The following is a 23614-nucleotide window of genomic DNA, read 5'->3' on the forward strand; positions in this document are numbered from 1 at the left end:
CATCGAGCTCGCCCATTAGCTGCGTGAGTGACACTCAGGAGCAAGCTGCGTGCTGATTGGCGGGTGTGAGGTTCCTCAGGCTAGGTGGCAGCAGGGCGCGGGCGGGCTAGCGGCGACAGAGGGTGAGTGAGGTGGGGAGCTGAGCTCTCAGCCCTTTCCTCGACGGGGAGCTCGTCACCCCTATCCCCAGGCTGCGGCCCGGGGCGCTGGGCCTCCCCACCCCACATGCTGCCCGCTCGGGCCGCGGTAGCCCCTGCCGTGCCCGGTTACGGCCCGTGTGCTCGGCGCTGTACAGACCCAGCTGGCCCCGCCCCGGGGGCTCGCTGTGGGCGCTGGGCGGTATCGAAGAGGGGTTGGTGCGGCCACCTCTCACCATGTTGGTGTCAGTGTGTTTAGTGTTTCCCGCTTAGCCCAGCTCGTGGGGCCGAGGAGGGCAGCCTGGAAACCTGGCCCGAGGGCAAGCGAAGGGGGGAGAACCGGCGCGCAAATGAAAAGACTCCTGAACGCGGTGTGCCCTTCTCAAAGAGCGTAGCGCTCCTCCAGCCATTCTCATGCTCCTGGGCAGCCGGACGCAGGTTTTAGCTGTTGGGGTTGGCAGTCCTGGAGATGCTGCAGTGTCTCCTTGTCTGGGTGAGAGCCGCCCCCCGTGGCGCGGCGCGGCGCAGCGGCTCAGCCAAGCATTCAGAAGGCTCTGAGCGGGCCCTCGCCTTTTAAAGGGCGATGGCTTGGACGAGGAATTGCGGGGTCTTTTTGTTTACGTTCTGGTTTTTAGGCGTGTGTCGTAGGTAGTAGCGAAGGGAACAGATTATAATCACCCCAACTACAGTCGCTGAAATAAAATAGGAACTACATATGTATGAGGGTGCTGAATTCTGAAAACGGGGCAAAATTGGCAATTTACAGGCGTGCGTACATATTTTGATGTATCTGCTTAGGTACTATAATACTTAGTATTTATTTAGTGCTCTTCATACATACATCTCAGAGAGCTTTCCAAGGAAGGGTATCGTGTCACAGTTTTATAGAGGGAGGAAACTGGTGCGAACTTAAGTGACTTTCTTACGATTACATAGCATGCTATTGGCAGCTGTATCATAGAAGAAACTGGGTCTTCTGGTTCTTGGGCTTGTCTACCCACTGGATTGTACTGCCATAATATATAGCATGAGCACCAGACACTATAGTAATGGAGTCAAGTATCAGAGGGGTAGCCGTGTTAGTCTGGATCTGTAAAAGCAGCAAAGAATCCTGTGGCACCTTATAGACTAACAGACGTATTGGAGCATAGTAATGGATATTCAGAAATGACTGTGACTAGTAGTATGAGTGAAAGTGGGGCAGGTAAAAAACCTCCCTGAAAGGCTTCCTCAAGAGCTTTTCTTTATTTTATTACCAATGAAGCTATTCCTTTCAACAACTGGTGTCTGTCTTCATTTCAGTTATGCATAGGGTTGCTCCACAGAGGGATAACATCTCATAAATGGATTCAAAGTAAGCTGCAAGGTTAGGAAAGAATTGTGGAGTGCATGCTCTTAGAAAACTTCCCAAATGAAATCTATGAGACCTGAGACAATGGAGACGTTGCCTGAACTCTATGACGTCTTCCAAGGAGAGGTATGTATTGTCGTTGCTTAGGGTCATAAAAAAGTATGGAAGACATGAATAATGCAGGACACAGAGAAAGGATTAGAGCCTTTCATTTTTAAACCACCAGTTCAGAACCAGCCCTAATTACTGGTAACAAAGCTAAATGACTTATGTGAAATGAGCTGCTATTGTGTACTGTGGTTCATAGAGAACAAGTGTCTATATAACAAAAAGCCACCACCACCGCAGCTGCCTCTGAGTGACCCTTGCTGGCATTCCCAGTATAGAGACTGAGTACATAGGCTATATAAAGAGAATTCCCTTCTCCTCCTTTAGGTTACAGTTTATGCACATTGATAGGGATGAGAAGAGGACTTCAGCCTCTTGAGCCACTGCCTTTTACCAGCATTCTCAGATTAAAGAAAAATATTTAACACACTTTTTTTTGTAAATATTTTAACTAGTGTTTTGAGAACAGGTTGAGACTCTTATTGCAGGTGTTATTTCATTAGATGTCTTCAAAATAAAACTGATGGATGAGCCACATTGCTAATGCAAACACCTCCATTCTGAAGATGAATAACTACTAATTTAAGAGGATTAGCTAAGAATGTGTATTCATAAACATGCTAGTCTTCTTGTAGGATGTGAAAAGCTGTCTTCAGAGAATTCATTCTGATTTTCTCTCAGCCAAGTCTGATTTTTCAACTCAAGTGTGAGGGATCTGAAAATCTTATTGCTTTAATTTTGGTGTCATATGGAGCTTGGGGATAAAGCTTTTCATCCTGCCTCATTCTGTGAAATACAAGAGACTTTAGCTTTTAAAAGTTGGAAACTGTCTTGAGTTTAATAGCTGCTATCAAGAATATTTGTTGTGCAGTCTGGCACAGCTTGAAGTCCTGAATTGCAGTACCTGAGGCTCACACCACCTATTGGTGCCTGAACTAAAATCTGTACTGCCCTTAGTTTCCCATTCTTCTAGTTAAAAAGGAAAGTGGGATCCTGTCTGCCTTGTCATAATCAAAAGAGCCCTGGGTACTATTTTTCCCCTTTAAGAATAGTAAGAAGACAACAAAGGCTAGAATTACAGGTGTCAGGGGACTGAGAATGAGTTAAAGAGCCTCTCAAGTCTAGATTGGTTCAACTCCAACATCAGGCCCTGATTCCGTAATAAAGCTCTGCATGGGTAGATCCATGCAGTGACTAATTAACTTCAGTGAAGTTCAGTGCAGGCTCAGGTGTCTATTTGCACAGAGTTTATTGAATAATTGGGGCCATAGCCAGCAGTGTGCGAAAGTCATTACCATCGGATGCTAGTTTGTAATAACTATGTGAAATTAGTTGGTGGGTCTCAGTGCAGGTACTAGTGGACAAGTATCCATTTCAAAACCACCACTGCCACTATTGGCACTGACTGGCCTTTTGGACAGTCTCATTTGAGAGGCCTAGGATAGAATAGAGTATGAAAGGAAGGGTTAATTCCTCCGTAATGCTAGGGTGAGTCCCTTCAGGGGCATGCTAGTTTGAAGAGTCAGGGAAGTTTTTGTTGCCTTTCCATTGTCTGTTCCATAGATAAGCATAAGACTGTTTCCAAGGTTGTCAATTTGGTCTCTCAGCACTAAATTTACTCAAATAATAAAATAGCAGAAAACAGAAGTTAAAAATATTGGCTCCTGCCGCTAAATATAGCAAATGTAATTTGTCAAGATTTGTCTGTTGTCTTGCAGGGCAGAAAATAATCATCCTATGCTTTTGTGTGTGTCTGATGCAACACTATTTGTTGTTATGTAGCTCCCCAGTTCAAAAGCAGATAACCTGAAGCAGGCTCATAGAAGGCAAATTAGAAACAGCTGAAACCAATTGAGTGCATGCAGAGAGAGTGGGTTGAAGGGAAGGAAAAAATGTACACGATTCTCTTTCAGTCAATGGATATATTGATTTTCTTCACAGGTTGCTGCTGTAACAGAATATGGGGCCTTTATAAAAATTCCAGGCTGCAGGAAACAAGGTTTGTTTCTCAGACTAGATTTCAGACTTAGTTTTATGCTAGTTTGCTTAAATCATACAATTCTCCCCTTGCAGAAGGACTTGGCGCCTTAGAAAATGCTGCAAACTGTGTCTGTTGCTCACCTCTCCCGAGTTGATTAAATCCCCCCAGTGTGGGGTTTGGTTTCTTACTGAGGTCTTGAATGTCCCCATTTATGCTATATAAGGGCTCCAGATGTAGTGATGGGGCTATATAAATGCTTGCAGTAGTACTGAATATATTCATTTAATATTTTTTTCTGTAAATGAGAATAAGTGCATTTCCAGGTGATTATACGCTATATTGGAGTGGCATTATAAGGCACTAGACTGGAGTGCAGTAATTCCCTACAGATTCAGGGCCTGGAATGCTTAATTTCTCCAATGAAATAGAATTCATAGATGGAAGGAAAATCATAATGGTAAATCATTGACTGCCACACAGTCCAGGCCAGTGGTCCCTAACTATTTCGGCGGCAACGCTTCTCAATGACGTCGCTTGTCGGTGGCAAGTGGCGTCATCCAGAGGCACCGCTGCCGAATTTCGGCGGCATTTCGGCTGATGCTCGACTGCCAGCCAGGACGCAGGCACATTTAGATGCACTGCTTTGGGGACCCCGGTCCAGGCTTTCTTGGTTATTTTTCATGTTTTTCCTATCAGTTGTTTGAAAGACTTGCACCAACAGGTGAATCTGAGTATACAAGGGAAATAGTTAAACTGTACAGGAAATGATGTCAAATGCACAAGGGAAACAAACTGAAAAAGTATTAAGTATCTTTTTCTCTGGTCTCTGCATTGCAATGGTACTAGCAGGGTTACTTGTGGCAAAAATAAATGGAAAGCTTTCTGAGTCAACTGTGACACTAAAAAAACAAACAAACAAACAAGAAAAAAAGACTGGGCTTTCCCTTGAGATGTGGTTATACTCTGAAAAATGGCACTATGGGTTCAATAGTTAATCTTGCTAGGACAGTCCCACAACAGATGTTTAGTTTGTGCAAGTTAAAAGGATGATTTTTCTACCTGCTAGTTCTGCAATGCTAAGCCAGAGTCGTCAAGTTATGTTTTCTGCCTCTGGTGTTGTCAGCTAAAAAATGTGCTGCTAACACCCGAAACATAATAACATCTTGTTTGTTCTCCTCCAGCTCTGTTAGGTCCACAGTACTGACAGAAATTAAAAGTTATTTGTACCTCTTAAATTAGCATCCTATCAGACAGCGAAGGTGCTCTTTCTTTGAGTTGTTTTTCTTACCTTTCTTACCAACTGCACTCTCAGATCTAAAATATGCAGCCTCCCATCTTCCCCTTCCCATGAGAGTGATTTGTAGTGAGAAGTAATTAGCATTGGGTTTAATACAGTAGGGACTGCACTCTCACCAAGTTTGCAGATGACACTGAACTGGGAGGAGTGGTAGATAACGCTGGAGGGTAGGGATAGGATACAGAGGGACCTGAACAAATTAGAGGATGGGACAAAAGAAACCTGATGAGGTTCAACAAGGACAAGTGCAGACTCCTGCACTTAGGATGGAAGAATCTCATTCACTGTTACAGACTAGGGACCAAATAGCTAGGAAGCAGTTCTGCAGAAAAGGACCTAGGGGTTACAGTGGACGAGAAGCTGGATATGAGTCAACAGTGTGCCCTTGTTGCCAAGAAGGCTAACAGCATTTTGGGCTGTATAAGTAGGGGTATTGCCAGCAGATCGAGGGACGTGATCATTCCCCTCTGTTCGGCTTTAGTGAGGCCCCATCTGGAGTACTGTGTCCAGTTTTAGCCCCACGCTACAAGAAGAATGTGGAAAAATTAGAAAGAGTCTAGCGGAGGGCAACAAAAATGATTAGGGGGCTGGAGCACGTGACTTATGAGGAGAGGCTGAGGGAACTGGGCTTGTTTAGTCTGCAGAAGAGAAGAATGAGTGGGGATTTAATAGCTGCTTTCAACTACCTGAAGGGGGTTCCAAAGAGGATGGATCTAGACTGTTCTCAGTGGTGACAGATGACAAAACAAGGAATAATGGTCTCAAGTTGCAGTGGGGGAGGTTTAGGTTGGATATTAGGAAAAGCTTTTTCGCTAGGAGGGTGGTGAAGCACTGGAATGGGTTACCTAGGGAGGTGGTGGAATCTCCTTCCTTAGAGGTTTTTAAGGCCCGGTTTGACAAAGCCCTGGCTGGGATGGTTTAGTTGGGAATTGGCCTTGCTTTGAGCAGTGGTTTGGACTAGATGACCTCCTGAGATCCCTTCCAACCCTGATATTCTATGATTCTATGAATCCCGCAGCCTTTACGGATGTCTAGATTCCATTGAAGTCATGGATACTTTTGGCCCAATCTTGCAATAAGTACCACCTGGCTGCAAGATTCCCTTCTGCACAGAGCTTGTTGCTGCACCAGAACCTTAAATTTGCATGCACCTTGCTATGCACAAAGATTCGCAAGATCAAACTCTTTGGGGGAAATTACACCAGTTCTGTAAGATTGGAATGATATAAGCATTTTTTAGCTGTCAGGTTCTCATTTTGCAAGAGCTGCCCCATTGTGAGTTTGGAGCAGATTTTGGTGGGTTTAGCTGGCTGCATTTGGTTTATAAATGGTTTTGAAAAACCAATAAACCTCATAAATCTTTATTGTGCATGAAGTGGTGATTGAGTAACCCAGATATTTCATTTCACCTAAGGATACTCCAGCACTTGATGTTCTCATTTTCTAGAGGATATGTTCAACCAACAACAATGTATTTTATTGTTTTCCCCAAAAACTACCTCTAGGCCTTGTCCATAGAACCCACATGTCAGCCTGTCGGGTGGACAAACCCTCGGAGATGGTAGATGTTGGAGACAAAGTATGGGTGAAGCTTATTGGAAGAGAGGTAAAATTGCTTATGGTGTCTTAAGCACTGTGTAAACTAAGAAAAAAATTGCAACTACAGCAGGCTAATGGTTTTCATGTTAACAGAAGCTTAGTGTTCCAATCACTTTTTTTTAGTGCATGATGCTGTTTGTTGTGAACACAAACTAATCATGTTCCTCCTCGCATGAGCATTTAAGAACCAACTCTTTGTTTGGTTTGCATGGGCTTCAAAGATCACATGGCATTCTTCATAAAAGTAGGAGTTCATCCTTGATCAAAGGTCATCTTGCCTCCCCCTTGTACCATTGTTCCGACTACTGTTTGTTGGTTGATATATTACCCTGTAGGTAGCTACATGATGACCCCTATGGTGTTTGTATATCGTGAAATACTCCAGGATTTATTGGGAAGCAAGATGCTACATAAATGTAAACTATGCACTATTGGAAAGGTTTCTAAACCCATTCTTAGCAGAAGCTGAGAATTCTCTTAATTCTATTCGAAGGAATGATCTTTCTTTGAAAGGACACTGCTAAAGTTTGTTCTTTTTTTAAAGATGACTTGCAAAATTAACAATAAGAGTTTGTACCCTCTTTTGCTTCTTTGTGGTGTCTAAAGAAGGTCTGATAGAATGTGTGTGCAGGGGGATACATTTTATTAAAAAAGAACAACACTTTTTATTTAAATCTATTCAAAATTAAATTTGAAAATGGCAACCTACATGAACACCTGAATTTATAATCTATTAAAGTCACTTAAATATATATATATATAAAAAATATTAAACAGCACATGTTTGCTGCTGAGTTTTAAAGAAAGTCAGACCAGTTGATAGAAGTCACCGACTAGGCACCTGAAACCAGATTAAGTACTAAACCAGCTTTTGAAAGCAGTAGCCTTTTCTTCAAGTGCAGAGAGAATTTTTTTCATTTCGGCTAGTTCAGTCCAATGACTAGTTCAGGGGTTCTCAAACTTGATTGCTCCCCGACCACTTTCTGCCAGCAAAAATTGCTACATGACCTCAGGAAAGGGAACCAAAGCCTGAGCCCACCTGAGCTCTGCTGCTCTGGGTGGGAGGGCTAATGCTAAAGCCTGAGCCCCACTGCCCCACGTGAGGGGGGCCAAAGCCGAAGCCCAAGGGCTTCAGCCCCAGGTAGGGTGCCTGTAACTTGAGCCCCAGATGGTGGGGCTTGGGCTCGGGCTTCAGCCCCTGGCCCCAGCAAGTGTAAGTTAGCCCTGGTGATCCCATTAAAATGGGGTCTCAACCCACAGTTTGCGAACCGCTGGACTAGTTCATTCAAAGTTAAGAAACCAGCTGAGACTTGCAAAAGCAGTGAACTTGTTTTCCTCTTCCAATTGATGAATTAAAAACTAGTGTGAAAGGATGAGATTTACTAGTTCTAAAATCTTGACGTGAGCAGAAACAATGAGTTAAATTCACCAGCTACGGAAAATGTTTACATTGTTTAATCGTTAGTTTTAAGTGTAAAACATGGTTTGATCATCTTTTTTGGTTTCTGGCACATTTAAGATAGCTTTATTAAAAAAAAAATTCCATTCAAATAGAGCTTGAGACAAATCACAAGAAAAAACTAATCAGAATACTAATTTTAGTACCTGCTGTTTGACATTCTCCTTAGAGACTAGCAGAATGTAAAGATGATAATATGATGAGATTACGTCATCTGTTTTCCCCAAACACAGAACAGAAACATTTATTGAACACTTCTACCTTTTCTGCATTATTTTTAATAATTCTACCATTTCTATCTAGTAATGAACCAGTACCATTGTTAATTCTAGTGGTGACTGTCTCAGTTTTGGGGTTAGCTGTGCCTTTAACCTCCCCGACCTTGCTTGGCCTTCTTGGAGTGCACCCATGTAAGATTTCAGGTTCACAGCCATCATTTATCTTGGGTGGAAGTGTCTCCCTCCAGTCCAGAGTTTAGACTTGCCTTAATCACCCCCCAATGTTCTGTTTCCTGGAGGAGCTGTGATAACCCTCCCTCATATAGTAGAACACAATCATGTATAAACCATTCATAAATTTAATCCAGTGGTCCACAAAGATACTGCATTCTGTGCAATCTCTGTTACAACAACATCACAAGAACTGAGAGTGAAAGCTGACCAAGCCAGTGGGGAACGGATATTTAGTTGGACTGCTAAAAACGCCTTTAAAAAACAAACACATCTTTAATTTAAATGGCTCACATTTTGGAGAAAGCATGTCTTTATTAAAGATTTAGCAATCCTGTCTGTTGGAGAGATGTGTGCTAACAATGTGCCATCTTAAATCCGCTACCTGTCTTTCAGAAATCAGGGAAAACCAGAGATGACATAGAGAATAACTGCCCCCCCCCTTTTTTTTGAGGGTTAGGTAATGGGTGCAGAGACCCATTATAAAGAAGCACAAAAAAAATAAAAAAAGCAGAGTCTTTAAAAATCCTTTGCAGGTCATATTTCCAGTTTTTTTTTTAATGTCACTATTATAATGACCCCTCTACAGAGTTGTAACCTTTGTCCTTACCAACTCTTTTTACTCTGTGGAAAACATGCAAGGTAAATGGTTATTGGGTCCCTGGTCTTTGTTTTTAAGGTGAAGGGGAGAGGGACGGTACCAAAGCATTATCTGTTAAAGCACCTAAAAAGAATACATGGACTTCACAAGTAAATGAATGAAAATTAACTCCCAAGTTTTGGTCTGACTGCAAATTGCATCAGAGCAGAGCTTCACTGTAACCTGCCCATTTCACTCACGTTGTTAGCAAGAATGTTTAAAAGGCTGTGTACTCTAGGGAGATGTCAAGCAATGCACAGCCTATGAAACTCTCCAAGATAATAGGGAGAGGAAGAGCTTATTAGGATTCAGAAAAGATCCTTTTATATGGATAATTAGAACATTCCTATTTACATAAAAGGACAAAAAATTGTAAATTAATATAAAGCCTCATGTTCCAAGACATAAACCAACCACTAACCTGCCTAGGATCAGGAAGAAATGTCTCTTGTGGTCAGGTTATTCCACAATTGTCCATTTTGGAGTTTCTTGTACACACCCTCCCTCCCCCAAAGTATTTGGTACTGGCAACTATTAAATACCAGATAATGGCTAGATGGGTCTATGATCTGATCCATTGTGGTGATTTTTATGATCATATTTCTGAGACAGTTATTTTTAAGTTATGTACTCTGGTCCATTAACTGGAACATTGAAGTGTAAATAAAAATAAAATATACTTGTCAAAATTAAAACATTTTGTGATGTATCCTTGACTTCAGAGCATTCACTTCTTTACTTATTGGCAGTTTCATTCATTCTTTGTAGGTTTCCCTGTAACCAGGTTCTGCTATGACTTGTTTTTTTCCCTCCATGTCTGTCTCTTTCAGATGAAAGATGACAAGTTGAAGCTGTCTCTTTCCATGAAAGTTGTCAACCAAGGAACAGGAAAGGACCTTGATCCAAACAATGTTGCCCTTGAGTAGGTAAATCTGCTCTGTTTGGGTATAACGAATCAGCCTGGCAACCATTGCTTCCTTTTGTTCCCTGCCCTCCCATTACAGTGACTGTCCCAGTCCTCCTGCCAGGAAGGAGGCGACAGCTCCCTCCTGAGCCCATCAGTGCCGCTCTGAAGCGAATGGAGGAGTCACTAAAGAATAATCTAAGATGTTCCCTCTGCAGCACTGTCAGCAAAGGACTGCATTCGAATACCAAATTTCAGCATGCTAACACAACGTGCTGTTCATAATGACCTCTCCATGGCAATCTTTCTTCCTATACTGAGATGTATTTATTTCCTGTGAGTTTACAGCCCTGCAAAATTGTCCAAACTCTTACCATCCCAGGCATAAAATCTCCTCGCCCGCCCTTTATTGTGATGGCATTTTACTACCCCGTCAAAAATAATTATTTTATCCCAGGCATATGTTTGGGCACATTTTGTGTATGTCTATATTAGCGTAACTAGGGCAGCTGTGAGTTAGCTTTGAATGTGATGACCTTATACTTTGGCTATGTGTGTTTGCCTGTATTCTGTGAATCTGACCCTGAAATGAGTCCTCTTATACCAAGAAACAAATCGGGAGCAAGTGTAATGTGCTGTCTATGGCTTCCTCCACCAAGCTGTCAACTGCAGTCTGCAGAATAGTGGCTTTTATTTAGATGCCTAGCTAAGGATTTAAAAGCTTAACTTCAGGCAGCCATGTTTGAAAACTTTGGTCTGAGCTTTCAAGTAAATGCATGGGGTTAGAGGTGATGCAGATTGGAAAAGAAAAATTGTTCTTTTCTTTCCACAGTCAGGATGAGCGGAAGAAACGTTCATTCAGAGACTACACTAATCAGAAGATTACCCTGGAAGCTGTCTTGAACACTGTCTGCAAAAAATGTGGTTGCAAAGGTACATTTGTGCTGTTTCCATTCTTGTTCTATTGTTCTAGTTTTTTATCTTGACCTTCATTATGGAGATATCAGTAGTGACTCTGCAGTTATGGCTGTGTTGATATATTCAGTTAAAGCATGCTATTCTTTTTTTTTTTTCCTCGCTGTAAAGATTGAATTTAGGTCTCCAAACTTAACTCTTCAGAGGACAACTGAAATTTGTCATTTCCAACTATTGCAGGGGAAATATTTAGAAATGCTCATTCTTAAAGATTTGATTCTCACAGCCATGCTGTCTTGAACTTCATCTAGCTAAAGAACCCATTGCTACAGATTCCAAACTTTTCTCCCTCACACACATTGCATTTCACAGCAAGGATACTGTTCTAATTTTACACTTGAACAGAAAAACTATTATTTCCTTAATCCATCCTAACTGCTTGCTATTTCAAGAAAAGCCAATGGAACAACTTAGTTCCATCAGCTACTAGGAACTGAATGCATGCTTGTGAGCAGTGCTATGTTACAATCTCTACCCAGGCACTCAGTTTTAATGTGTGTGAGATAAGTGAGTTTGGAAGAATTAGATTTTTTTATTGGTAAACGTTGATTTCACTAAAAACACAGAGACCAGCACACAAGATTTCCATATATGTTAATGAAACTTATAGATGGGCAAAGAAATTAAGATGCTGCATGAAAATGAGTTTAAGCTTTCCAAGGGAAAGTGGGGGCAAAAAACCTAACTGGCTTCAAGCCTGAGTTTGATAAGTTTATGGAGAGAATAGTAGGATGGGACCACCTACGATGGTGCATGGCCTATTGGCAACTGCCAGTAACAAAAATCCCCTAGAGCTGAAGATGACACACTAGGTGGGGAGGCTCTTGAGTTAGTACAGAGAATTCTTTCCAAGTGTCTGCTTGGTGCGTCTTGCCCACATGCTCAGGGTTTAACTGATCAACGTATTTGGGCTCGGGAAGGAATTTTCCTTCCGGTCAGATTGGCAGGGACCCTGTAGGTTTTCCACCTTCCTCTGCAGTATGGGATAAGGGTCACTTGCCGGTTTTAACTAGTGTAAATTGTGGATTCTCTGTAACTTGAAGTCTTTAAACCATGATTTGAGGATTTCAGTAACTCAACCAGAGGTTAAGGGTTTATTACAGGAGTGGGTGGGTAAGGGTCTGTGGCCTGCAATGTGCAGGAGGTCAGACTAGATGATTATGCTGGTTCTTTCTGTCCTTAGTCTATGAGTCTGAGATACTTTGCATATTTTGATGTGAAGTTCACAATTGTGTTCAACAGTTAATAAAGCTTTGCCTTTTTGAATCTCAGCATCTACTATTAAATAATTCTGCAAAATTGTGGGGTTTCAGAACTGTGAAAATTGAAATTGATAAAAATAGGAAAATGCATAAAAATAGATCTGTCAAAATCATAAAAAAATTAATATTGAATTCTGCGAAGCCTAGGTACGAGAGTTGTATGGAAGTGAATCTTGGCTTAACTGGGGGTTTCTTTAACATATAGTGATTTTGTTGATGGATCATATACGTGAGCAACCTTAGTCCTAATTAAGTATTTTGCATGTGGAATTTGTGCCATGCCCTATTTGTTCTCATATATTACATGGTCTATGGCTAATAGTTATGCTGAACTTTTAAACTGTGCTAAGAAAGCTTAATAAGTACACATTTAAAAACAGTTTCTGCTGATGCTGAATATAGATACCCATCCAGTATGGACTGCACACAACCATCTTGAAAATGCTGCTAAAAACCATTTTCTAAACTAGATTCCTAGCTCTGGTAATGATTTTAAAGCATTATTTTAAAAATGGCTTTTTCTGGTCCAAATTGGCTAGGCAAGATATGTTGGCAGGAACTATTTTTAGAGTTCAGCCATTGGTGTGTGCAGGGTAGATCCAAAATGAGGCTAATTTCCAAACCTAAGCAGTTGTTTCTGTGTGGCTTGCCAGAATTTGATTTTTTGTTTTTAATTTGACTGATAATATTTATTTGTGTTTTCAGTATTTTTATTTTTGTCCATTTAAATTTTCAGTTGTCAGAAATTGTGGGGGCATCAGACAACTATTTAATGGCAGTAGACTTTGAGATTCAAAAAGGGAAAGCTTTATTAGCCTTTGAATACAAATTGTCAACATCTCCTGTCAAAATATACAGAATATCCTTCAATCAAACGGAGTTCTCATGCAGCATTTTTCTTACTTTGCTTATCTTTGTTTCGTTATCATCAATGGAAATATTTTTTTCATTGGTTTGCGTGTGTACAGTAAAATTGACACTGATTAAATGTCTACTTAAGATGCTTGGCTGGAAAGACATTCCCATTGTCGCGAAGAGCTTCCCTGACATGAGCTGATTCCCTCTGCCATATGCGCCTTCTGCTGTTGAAGCCCCTGCGCAGATAAGTCTCTCCCATAGTTCTTTGTTCAGACACCAGGACACTGGGTTTGTCTGATTAATCCCTCTTAAGTGACCTGTGTTCTGTTCAGTACCCTGGCTTGGTTAATCAGTGCAGATTAAACCAGTCGAACATTAAAGGAAACAAGCATTGTAACAGGAGATTGTCACTGCTGCATCTAAGAAAAAACAGTGAAACCGCCATCTTTAGTCTTACAAGCAAATCAGGACTGACCTCTGGTCCCAATTTCCAAGTATTTTAAAGTACTGAATTTTATATATCTGTAAAATATATAAACACAAAATTGGCTACAATTAATTGTAAATTAACCAAAGCATATTTTAAAAATAATTTTCAAACATATTTAATATTTCTCTCTTTTGGCCCAGTTATCTCAGTGCTCCCCCATCTCAGTGAAGCACTGTTATCCCCATTTTACAAATGAGGAAACAGACGGAGAGGTGAAATGACTTTTTCCCAAGGTCATATAGCAAACCAGTGGCAGAGCCAGGAACCGAATGCAGGACTTAAGTCCTATTCTAATGTCCTATCCACTGAGTCATCTGCCTGAAACTCTGCTTTTTCACGGGGTCTAAATGTTCTCATTCCTGCCTCCTGCTGGGATGTTTAGAGCTATACAATAAAGTGGCAACCTCAAATGAGAGGCAACAAGCACTGAATGGAGTTTGAAGTAGTGATGAATTTTTAATAACATAATGACAGCATCTTCCATCTGTCCCTTTGTAGAGAATGCAGCCTGGACATACTAACATAAGTTCAAATTGATGAGCAAAAAAAACCAAATGTGTGTTGTGGTCACTTTCATTACCTTTAGTGTTGGTCGGTTTCAAAGGGCTCCAACTGTGAAGAGCAAGTTCATTTATTATTATTAGGGCTCTGTCTCTGTCATGGAGCTTGTGGAAGTCACGGATTCCGGGACTTCTGCAGGGGCCAGTGTGGTTGACCTCAGGGCCACCCAAACAGCTGGCTTCAGGGTCAGCCACTCTGGCAGCCACCAGAACAGCTGGAACAGCCCCGTGTACAGCCAAACCAGTCGGAGCAGCTGTGGCCCGGCAGGCTGGCCAGAGCAGCAGCAGGCCCTTCCTGCCTTGGCAGCACCTCTCCCCCCACAAGATTTAATCACAGGTATTTTTAATATAAGTCATGGGCAGGTCACGGGCCATGAATTTTTGTTTATTGGCCATGGCCCGTCCATGACTTTTACTAAATATGCCCATGATTAAATCGTAGCCTTAATTATTCTTTGTATTCTAATGGTACCTAGAGATCAACTGAGATCAGCACCCCATTGTAGTAGAGCTAGGAACTGTCCCTGCCCTGGAGAGCTTTGCCTAAACAAAGGCTGGGAGGAGGAACAAAAGCACAGTGGAGGGGAGTGTTTTACCTTAGCGCTCACAGCAGATAGAGAGGAGCAGCCCAATGCTCAGTGTTTAGAAGGCATTCTATCACTTCTAAGGATATTTTATTTTAAGATCAACAGACTGAAGTAATCACTATGGAAATGGGCTCCAAGTAGAACCTTCATTGTGCTCCTCAAAAGAAATAGCCCACAAAGGGGGATTCATTTTGCTCTCTTCCATTTCAAATGTCGTTTTGCAGGTCATTTTGCCAAAGAATGTTTTGTGCAGCCTGGGGGAACCAAGTATAGTCTGATACCGGAGGAGGACGAGACAGCAGGATATGAAGGTGATAAAAAGTCCAGCCATGCTGAGAATTCTTCAAAGAAAAAAAAAAAGGTACAGGTTGTATCCTTGTTGATGATAGACCACAGAAAAATGGGCCAGGTTACAAGTGAGGCCCTAGGGAGGTGGTTAACCTACATTGCAAAGTGATAACAAGCAAGCAGCTCATTGGTTTGGGAAAGGGATAGATTTTGGTTTTGCACCATTTCTGTGGTGAAATGGACAATTTATGCAAGTTTTTTCTAGCTGACTTGTTCATTTTTAATAAATTTAGCTTGGATATTTGAGGTGCTTGTTACCATAGTATACCATACTCTTACAGTCTCATTGGTTTCCAAGTAGTCCACTTGTCCATTCTTTCATTCTTTTCTCCAGAAAAACACGATAGAACTGAGCTACCATCTAGTGAAGTAACTCTAACTCGGTCCTGATATTTTCCCCTTAATGTCTGGTCATCCTAACCCTTCCCCTCACTCTGCCTCATTCTCCTCTCTACTTTTTCTTTTGTCTCTGTGCTGCTACTTTCAGTTTTTGTTACATATGAACTGATATGCAATTAGCATCTTATCAGCCTGCCTTCCTGCTGAGAGAGACACTCCTCCTGCTTTGTCTAAATAACGACACACCTTTTGTCCTAACTGCAACTTTTCAGTGTCGTTATGTTTGCAAATATGGAGTGAGCTCTTTTCGCATGGGCTTTGCCCAATCTAGTCCCTTTAAACTGGTTGGTTTTTATCTTTTGAAGGGGAACAAATCTAAGGAAGCACTGCCATTCCTGTGCTGCAATAATATAGGTGATTAAACTGAGGTGCAGAGCGGTGAAATGACTTGCTCAAGATCACAGACCATGTTTGGTGTGAGAGCCAGGACTGTAAGTCTGAAGTTCTTGCATACGAGCCTCCTGCTGTCATCACTAGACATGCTGTGTTAGGTTCTTAGTTAGTTACATTGGACACAGAGCAGATCCATAAAAGGGTAGAGTTTTATTCTAGATTTTCACAGGTTTCACTCATATCGGAACCTGGGCTACCACCTTGTTGTTTTCCTAGTTATGTACTTCATTTCCTTATGCTGAGTCAGGTTTTTTAACTTTGTCCTCTAAGTAAGCTGCAGAGATGTTCCCCCTCATTGGCTGCTGGCTTGGAAGGAATCATTCTCTTTGTAGTGTCATGAATTATGTAACTATACCAGCTGGCTTGACTGTTCATTTGTTTCCTCACCAAGTGACTACACAGCACTAACAGCTGTGACGGGCGGGAGTGATTTACAGCAAGGCTGTTCCAGCAGAACTCTCCATGAGCCCCGGGTTGGGCTCGAGGTTACTGGAGAACATCTTCCCTAAGATAATAAGCAGCGCTGTCAGCTTCGGTGACACTTGGCTTCTCCGTTACATTCCTCCCTAGAAGGGAGTGTAAATCATTCTTTATATGACAGAAACAATGAAAAGGTTATGGTTAGGGCTCCCATTACTTTGCTGCTTCATTTCCCTCTGTCCTTCCGCTCTCTGAAGCATGTTCACAGCTAGACCTTGAGCATTGTTAACAGTCTTTCAACCAGTTGAACTAAAAAAGTAAAATAAAATGAGTCTCTTTGTCAGATGTACTGAGATCCCTTACTGAGAACCTCGTTATCTCTAGACTGATTCTTGCCTGCATAGTTATACCTGCCTCAGGAAATTTCCACCACATGCGTCTCACAGAGTGGGTATTCACCCACGAAAGCTCATGCTCCCATACTTCCGCTAGTCTATAAGGTGCCACAGGACTCTGTCGCTTTTTGAGATCCCTTGTTCATCTCTTCTCGGGACAAGCAGCCACAAATAGCCCAGGATGTCTCTAGCCAGCAGGCCTGTGCCCAGGTGATTCTGCTTTGCAGTGATCTTTCCTTCACCTGGAGGAGGGAAGTGGACTCTGCCTTCCCCTCCCCCTGCACTGCTTTGTGACTATTTTCATGAGCAACAAGGGCTAGCTTCATCCCCACAACACCCTATATTTCCTTTCATGCCAGCCCTGTCATGCTTAATGTCTGTTAATAGAGCATTACAGTGGCTGGATGACTTCAGTCTAAATGAGATACGCATAGCAAGGGGTGACGACGAACAAAGGGGAGAAGGGAGTTGGGGCAGAGACAAGTTACAGTTGGGGAAAATCCTGATACAGTTCGCTCATTGTTAGCAAATATCTTGCTAGTGCCCGGGGGAGGGGAGGTCAGAAGACCTGCCCAGAAGCAGGCACAGTGAAGAGTGAGCTCATGCTTACCAGTGCAACAGTCCCACAGCAAATAAATGACACTCAAAAATATCTGTAGGAGATGAGTATGGTCAGTGTAAACCTTATACTGGCTGCATTTCCTGTGATCTGGGAGTAATGGAGTTTGTGTAGCTGATCTTTGAAGTTGTGCTTAACCCTTTTCAATTGGCACAAATATTTTTTCCAGGCAGTGGTTTAATTTCACCAGCCTGGGTGTGCATGTTTGGCACCCCTCCTACCCAGGAAACCTCCATTCCTCTCCCCCCCATTTTCAGCCTTGAACTCTATGAAAAGTGCAAAACAGCCTCTAGTGCATGATGATCCATTCCTGAGAGTTTTGTGGATAAAAGCACTGAACTCTGACTCAGGAGACTTGGGTTCTATTCCCAGCCCTGCAGCTGGCATGCTGGGTGACCTATGGCAAGTCACTTCCTCTCTGCCTCAGTTTTCCCATCTGTAAACAATGGGAATAAAATGACGCTAACCTCGTTTTGTAAAGTGCATTGAGATCTGCTGATGGAAAACCATGTAGAAGAGCTAGGCCAGCATCATCTATACTGAGCAGAAAGCTGGGAGCCAAACTGACAGAGCCCTATGCAGATACAAATTTACATCCGTGATGCAAATCTGTATCTGCGGAACAACAGGGCTCTCCCAGGAACCACAGTGGTGAAAGAAGCAGAACATGGGGCCACCTCTCCCAGGAGCCAGTGCCCTGTGCCGGCAGCTCCTCCAGCATAGCTGTACCTCCCCCTGCCCTGGTCCCTTTCATGCAATTGTCTGTGTCTACTGTGTGGGGGCGTGTGCGCTGCTAGAACATAAAAGCGCGACCAGGGACAGCTGCCAGTGAACCTGGTGCCCACCCCAGTCGGCGGGACTGGGGTCAGTACAGACACGTCTGAGGACCTGCCGGCGTGGGGCACTGGCTCCTGAGCAGTGGCTGCACAATCTGCCTTTCACCACTGCAGTTCCTGGGAGAGTCCTGCAGTGCCGCGGATACCAATTTATATCCACAGATATCTGCATCTGTGGGTATAAATTTGTATCTGCCCAGAGTTCTACAAATTGATGTTTGTTTGTAAAGCACATCAGGATTGCCAAGTATTGTTAAAGCCAGTTCGTGGTGCTGGTTGGCCTAGAATGTGGGATGTGCTCCCACATTGTGCTGTATCCTCACAGGAGCACATGGACTGGACAGGCAGCATCACATTCTTAAGGAAAAACTGGTCATCTTGGTGTTTCACTAACTACCTCCTAGAATATGCGGGTGCAATGTCACACTCATTTGGAAATTTTGTTTAGAAATGCTCTAATTCTGTAGAAGTGTTGGGTATGCAAAAGCAGGCAGATTGAACTGGGGAAAGCTCAACACACCAAGACATCTGGGAATTTGCTCATGCTGCCCCAAAAGAGACAAGACAGATGGCCCCTTCTGAATTTTACCATTTCCCTGTTTAATCTCACCCGTCAGTAGCAACACCTGTCAGTGCTATTGTCAGAGAGACCGAGTATAAAGCAAACCTTTGTTAAGCAGCTGCTTAACTCGTTACCCCACCACATTTCTTAGAGTTCTTTTAATTTCAGTTGCTTAACTGAACAAAAATGATTTGAAAGTAGATTTATAGAGTTTATTAAATATCCCCTTAACACTAGCAACTAATAGTGTAGGATAGAAGGCAAAAATGGTATTGGACTATGATTTGGTTACATAAATTAGAACATTTGTTGATACAATTATTTAGGTTTTCAGAATCCAATTATACACCCATAATAGAGAATAATTCTTATACTCAGTTACTGTCTTGGAAAGGTGACTGTGTTAGATTTTTGACTCAGTCCCTCATCCTCACTCACCAATTAGTTATAAACTTTGGTGTTGCTAACACAACAGAGAAAAAACAAACCAAGGCTAGATCACAAGACAATTTGGTCAATTATTTACATTCCAGTTCACCAAGATCTCCCTCCTGATAGATCTGGACTAGTCAGCCCTTGTTGCCCACTTCCCAGTGAATGATAATCTCAGGGTCAGGTACACACTCCTAACTACCTAAAATAAACTTCTACAGTATGATAGACTGAGAGCAGTGCAAGAAATTTGAATACTTGGTCTCATTTTATATCTACATACACACAGAACTTGAAAAGCATTATGAAACCATTAACTAGGGTAAACACCTGTACAGTTCCACAGTCGGTAGTTAACAGTACATGTAGGTAACAGTAACTTCTTCAGTTTTAAAGCTACTTTACCACAAACTTAATTGGAACCTGTTCCAAAACAAAGACACACAGTCTGTAGAGCACACACACAAGTATGTATGCCTCCTCACTCATTAGGCACTTTGTTTCAAGAGGTGGTCATTGAGTGATTTGGGTAGTCACCCAAGAGAAAGTTTGTATTATTTCTCACCAGATCTTTACTCAGCCACCAGCCTCCAACCCAGTTATTATTCACAGCTGGAGTTAATGCTGCAAACATAGGTGGGACAAAGGACAGACAGGATTTTATAGTCTCTTTCCGATGAACTAGCAGGCAACCTGAATTGCTGGAAAATAGGAGACAGTTAAAGGTGTCTGTCCAAGATAGGTACTTGGAGTCACCAGGAGGACCCAGGTGGCTGGCCGAGGACCTCCGTCTTTTCCTTTCTAGGCATCTATGGCTTTTGGGGAGCAATGTGCTGAAGAAAACAGGCTGTTTTATCCTATCCCATGTAGTCCAACGTGGCTCCTCTTCTTGGAGGTGCTGGTATGGACCATTCCGATGGTGTCTCCTATTTGATGCTTTTTAAACTTGTTCTAACAGTCCGTTCATTATACAATACCAACAACACTTCAAGAACTGTTGTTCTCCAGCAGGATGGAACAGCTGTATAAACCTTCCATTTTTGTTCTCCTTGTTTTAACAATAGTAGGACCTTAGTATGTATGGCTGAGCTGAGTCTGTGTTGTTAAACAAAGATACATTTCTGATTCTTCCCTTCTGTGATCAAGTGTCCATATAGACACACTATTTGGCTTCAGTTGCTTTTATTTACTGCCTATTTCAGCAGAGGTGTATTTTGCTAGTGTTATGGGATAGGCATGCTTGCTTCTAAACATTAGCCTTACTTCTTCACTTTATTACTAAATTAAATCAACATGAACGTAATCTCTTGCCCTCCCTAACAGGATTCCCATCACATAAACCTGTCATTAAAGTTTCTTCATCCAATTAAACATAAGAATTGCCTTACAGGATCATACCAGCTGTCTGTTCAGTTCAGTATCTTCTGTCTGACTGCTTCAAGGGAAGAAATTCTGCTCTGCCAGTTATGGGGTAACCTGGGCCTAGTAGTCAGAGGTTGCTTCAGGACTCAAAACATGAGAGTTCAGATCCTTTTCCTAGCTCTCTCTAAAAATATTAATTATAGCAGCATTGGCTATTCTTGTTCCCCATGTCAATGTCCAGTCCTTTTTTTGAATCCTGTAAAATTCTTGGCCTCAGAGGTCTGGCTGTAGAAATGGGAGGGTAGGTTATCCTAAGTTGCTTCATGCCTAATAAAGTGTGTGTTGGACAGGTCCACTGAAACAAGGTTTTGCTTTGAGTAGCCATGAGTGAGAGCTGGGATTGCGCCTTTGGTGAGGTGGTGTGTTTGTCCCCACCATTCATAGGAAGATTAATTGGCAAGAATTGAAAAGAGCATCAACATTGATTAAGGAGCTGGAGGCAAGTGAATCAGGAGGAAATATTAAGAGCTAGACAGCACAGCAGTAAATCACATTCAAGAGATTATCATCACAGCCATAAAGGCAAGAGGCTATTTCTTTTCAATTGACGCTTCCATTCCCCACACTAATGGGGCACCCAGTCTATATCAGCTCCATTGATGCTTACTCCTAATTGTTCCCTTTTGTAACACCTTCAACTATTCTGATCGATGCCTCTCTTTCATTTTTTTGGACCCTTTGTATCCGTCTAGCCTCCATGTACCCTCACTCACCTGTGCTCTAACCCAGGATTTCTCAGTCCTTTTCTTTCAGACCCTCTCCCCCCACATTCACACAAATGCTTGTAAAATCTCCATAGCTCACCTCTGCCACAGCAACTGTTTTTCTGCTTATAAAAGCCAGAGCCAGTGTTAGGAGGTAGCAAGCAGGGCAGTTGCCTGTGGCCCCACACCACAGGGCGCCCTGCAAAGCTTAGTTGCTCAGGTGCTGGGGCTCCAGCGAGTCTAATGCTGGCCCTGCTTGGCAGACCTCCTGAAACCTGTTCACACACCCCTGGGGGCCACAGAACCCTGGTTGAGAACTGCTGCTGTAGGGAACAGGCCCCAAGGGTTCCCTGACAGGCTTAAGTGTTCAGTTACTTTCACATTTTTGAGGGGGGGGGGGGCAGGGAGAGATACAGAGAACGGTTTTAGACCAGCTAGTTTAGAAACCCACTTTATGAATGAACTAAGGCCTGATCTTGCCAACTACCAGCCAAGTGAGTCATCTGTATTTGAATAGTCTCTGACTTCAGTGGGACTAGGCATGTGAGTAGGGATTACTTGCCCAAGTAACAGTTTGAAGGACTGAGGTTTGTGCTTTATCAACAGCCCCCACTATGGTAACTGTCTCACCCCAGTTTGCTGATACGGTTTGACATGTCAGAACTGTTTAACTGCTGAGTAGCTGGACCAGCATCCCATCCTGTTCTTCCTGGATAGCAACAGGCTGTGTGTTAAGAAATGACCTGACGTTCTCCTTCTGAAAAGCAGCTCACTGCCTTAACCAGTGAGCACTTTGCAACGGGTGTGGCTTTGTCTCCTTCTTGCCAACAGGAAAAGAAGAAGAAAAAGAAACACAAGAGCAAGAAGTCATCAGAGTCCAACAATTCAGACAGCTCCGACTCAGACAGTGATGGGGCTCAGCCAGCCAGCAAGACGGCCAAGCGTTCGGAGAAAGCCAGTAAGCCTCAGAAGAAGAAGAAGAAAAAGAAGCACAAGAAAAAGCACAAGGAATGAGGAAGAGAGAAGCTAAAAAAGGGGCACTGGTGTTGTCAACTCCCTGCCTGCCTGCTCGCTCTAGCCTTCTAGAGTAAACTACCTGGAGAGAGTAGAGTTAAATCACTACACACTTGTTTCAGGGATGAAGAACGTCCTTCTAAAAGCAGCATTCAGCCATTGATGTTAAAGATGTTGACTTTGAAATTAGTTATCCACTATAAAGTTACACAGGCTTCCATTCTCCTGCTGAGAGCCCAGTGGTTGTACCTGCCAAAATAGATTCATTACGCCTATTCATCAGTGACTCTCCCATCCTGTAAAAGCTTCAGGTTCCTCTGAGTGAGCTGCCAGGGCTGCAGTGAGTTCCTTTGAAACAGCAAGGAGTGTGCAGGACAGCAGCAGCGTATCCAGTGCCTGTCAAAGGGTGACAGCTGTGCCGCTTTTGGTCCCTGCCAACCAGTCCCTGCAAAACATTAGAGGGAGCCACTCCCACACCCTGTCAGTCGACTGTCTAGTCATGGGCAATGCCTCCCTGCTGACTGTTACAGTTATCGCCCCTCTGCATCTCAGTCCTGCCCTATGGACTGTTTTTGTATCAGTGTAACTCTGTGGCTAGGGGTGAGATTTTTGTTACCAATAGAGTTATACTGGTACAACTCCTAGTATGAGCTCAGTTATGCTGGTATAAATGTCCTTATCATAGGCACCGACTGCATATGTGCTCTGGGGCTGGAGCACCCATGGAAAAAAAAAATAGTGGGTGCTCAACCCCCACCAGCAGTCCCACAGATCAGCGCCTCCCAGCGCCCTGATCAGCTGTTCAGTGGTATGCAGGAGGTGCTAGGGGAGAGAGGGTGGGAAGAGGCAGGGTGGAGTAGGGGCAGGGCCTGGGGCAGAGCAGGGGTCCAGCACTTCCAGGGAATCACAAAGTTGGCGCCTCTGATGCATCTTATTCCCCTGCCGTATGGGAATGGCTGTACCAGTATAAGTCGTCATTATACGAACGTACATCCACTGTAGGGGGATTGTATTGCTTTAACCACACTGGGATAATAAAAGCAGAACCATTTTTGTGTGTAGACAACCCCTCAATCTTTCCATTCTGCCTGTTAGCAGTGGCAGAGGGTTGGTAACAACTCAGCTAAATTATGTTATGGAGACACTCAAGGTAAACATTAGCTTTGTCAATATTGCTAACTGTGTAAATTCTGAAAAATAAACCTCTGAAATGCTAAATTACATTCTTCTGATGCTGTTCTGATTGATATTTTGGGTTGTGTCTACACTGCAGACTCTGCTGGCACACCTATGTCAGTTGGGGGTGATTTTTAACTGACAGAGCTGTGTCACAGTTATACCAGCCAAACCTTGCTTTTACCACTATAGCTTGTGTCCCTGGAGGGCGGGGCTTGCCATACCAGCAAAAGCTCA

At 42.9% G+C, this 23614-nt stretch overlaps 1 protein-coding gene across 2 annotated transcripts; it reads left to right on the top strand.

The window, feature by feature from the left end:
• The first annotated feature begins 29 nt into the window (after nt 1-29).
• ZCCHC17 (zinc finger CCHC-type containing 17) lies at nt 30-23424 on the top strand. Of its 2 annotated transcripts, none has more exons than XM_030538674.1 (8): nt 30-122; nt 1440-1614; nt 3538-3595; nt 6380-6480; nt 9852-9943; nt 10758-10858; nt 14882-15018; nt 22019-23424. In XM_030538674.1, exons 2-8 carry the CDS (start codon nt 1549-1551, stop codon nt 22199-22201), a joined length of 738 nt encoding a protein of 245 aa, XP_030394534.1. In that variant the 5' UTR covers nt 30-122; nt 1440-1548; the 3' UTR covers nt 22202-23424. The 2 variants fall into 2 exon arrangements, with proteins under 2 accessions (XP_030394534.1, XP_030394535.1); XM_030538675.1 differs by lacking the exon at nt 30-122 and adding an exon at nt 368-630.
• The last annotated feature ends 190 nt before the right edge of the window (nt 23425-23614 follow it).

This window comes from Gopherus evgoodei, chromosome 20, assembly GCF_007399415.2.
Source record: "Gopherus evgoodei ecotype Sinaloan lineage chromosome 20, rGopEvg1_v1.p, whole genome shotgun sequence".
NCBI lineage: Eukaryota > Metazoa > Chordata > Testudines > Testudinidae > Gopherus > Gopherus evgoodei.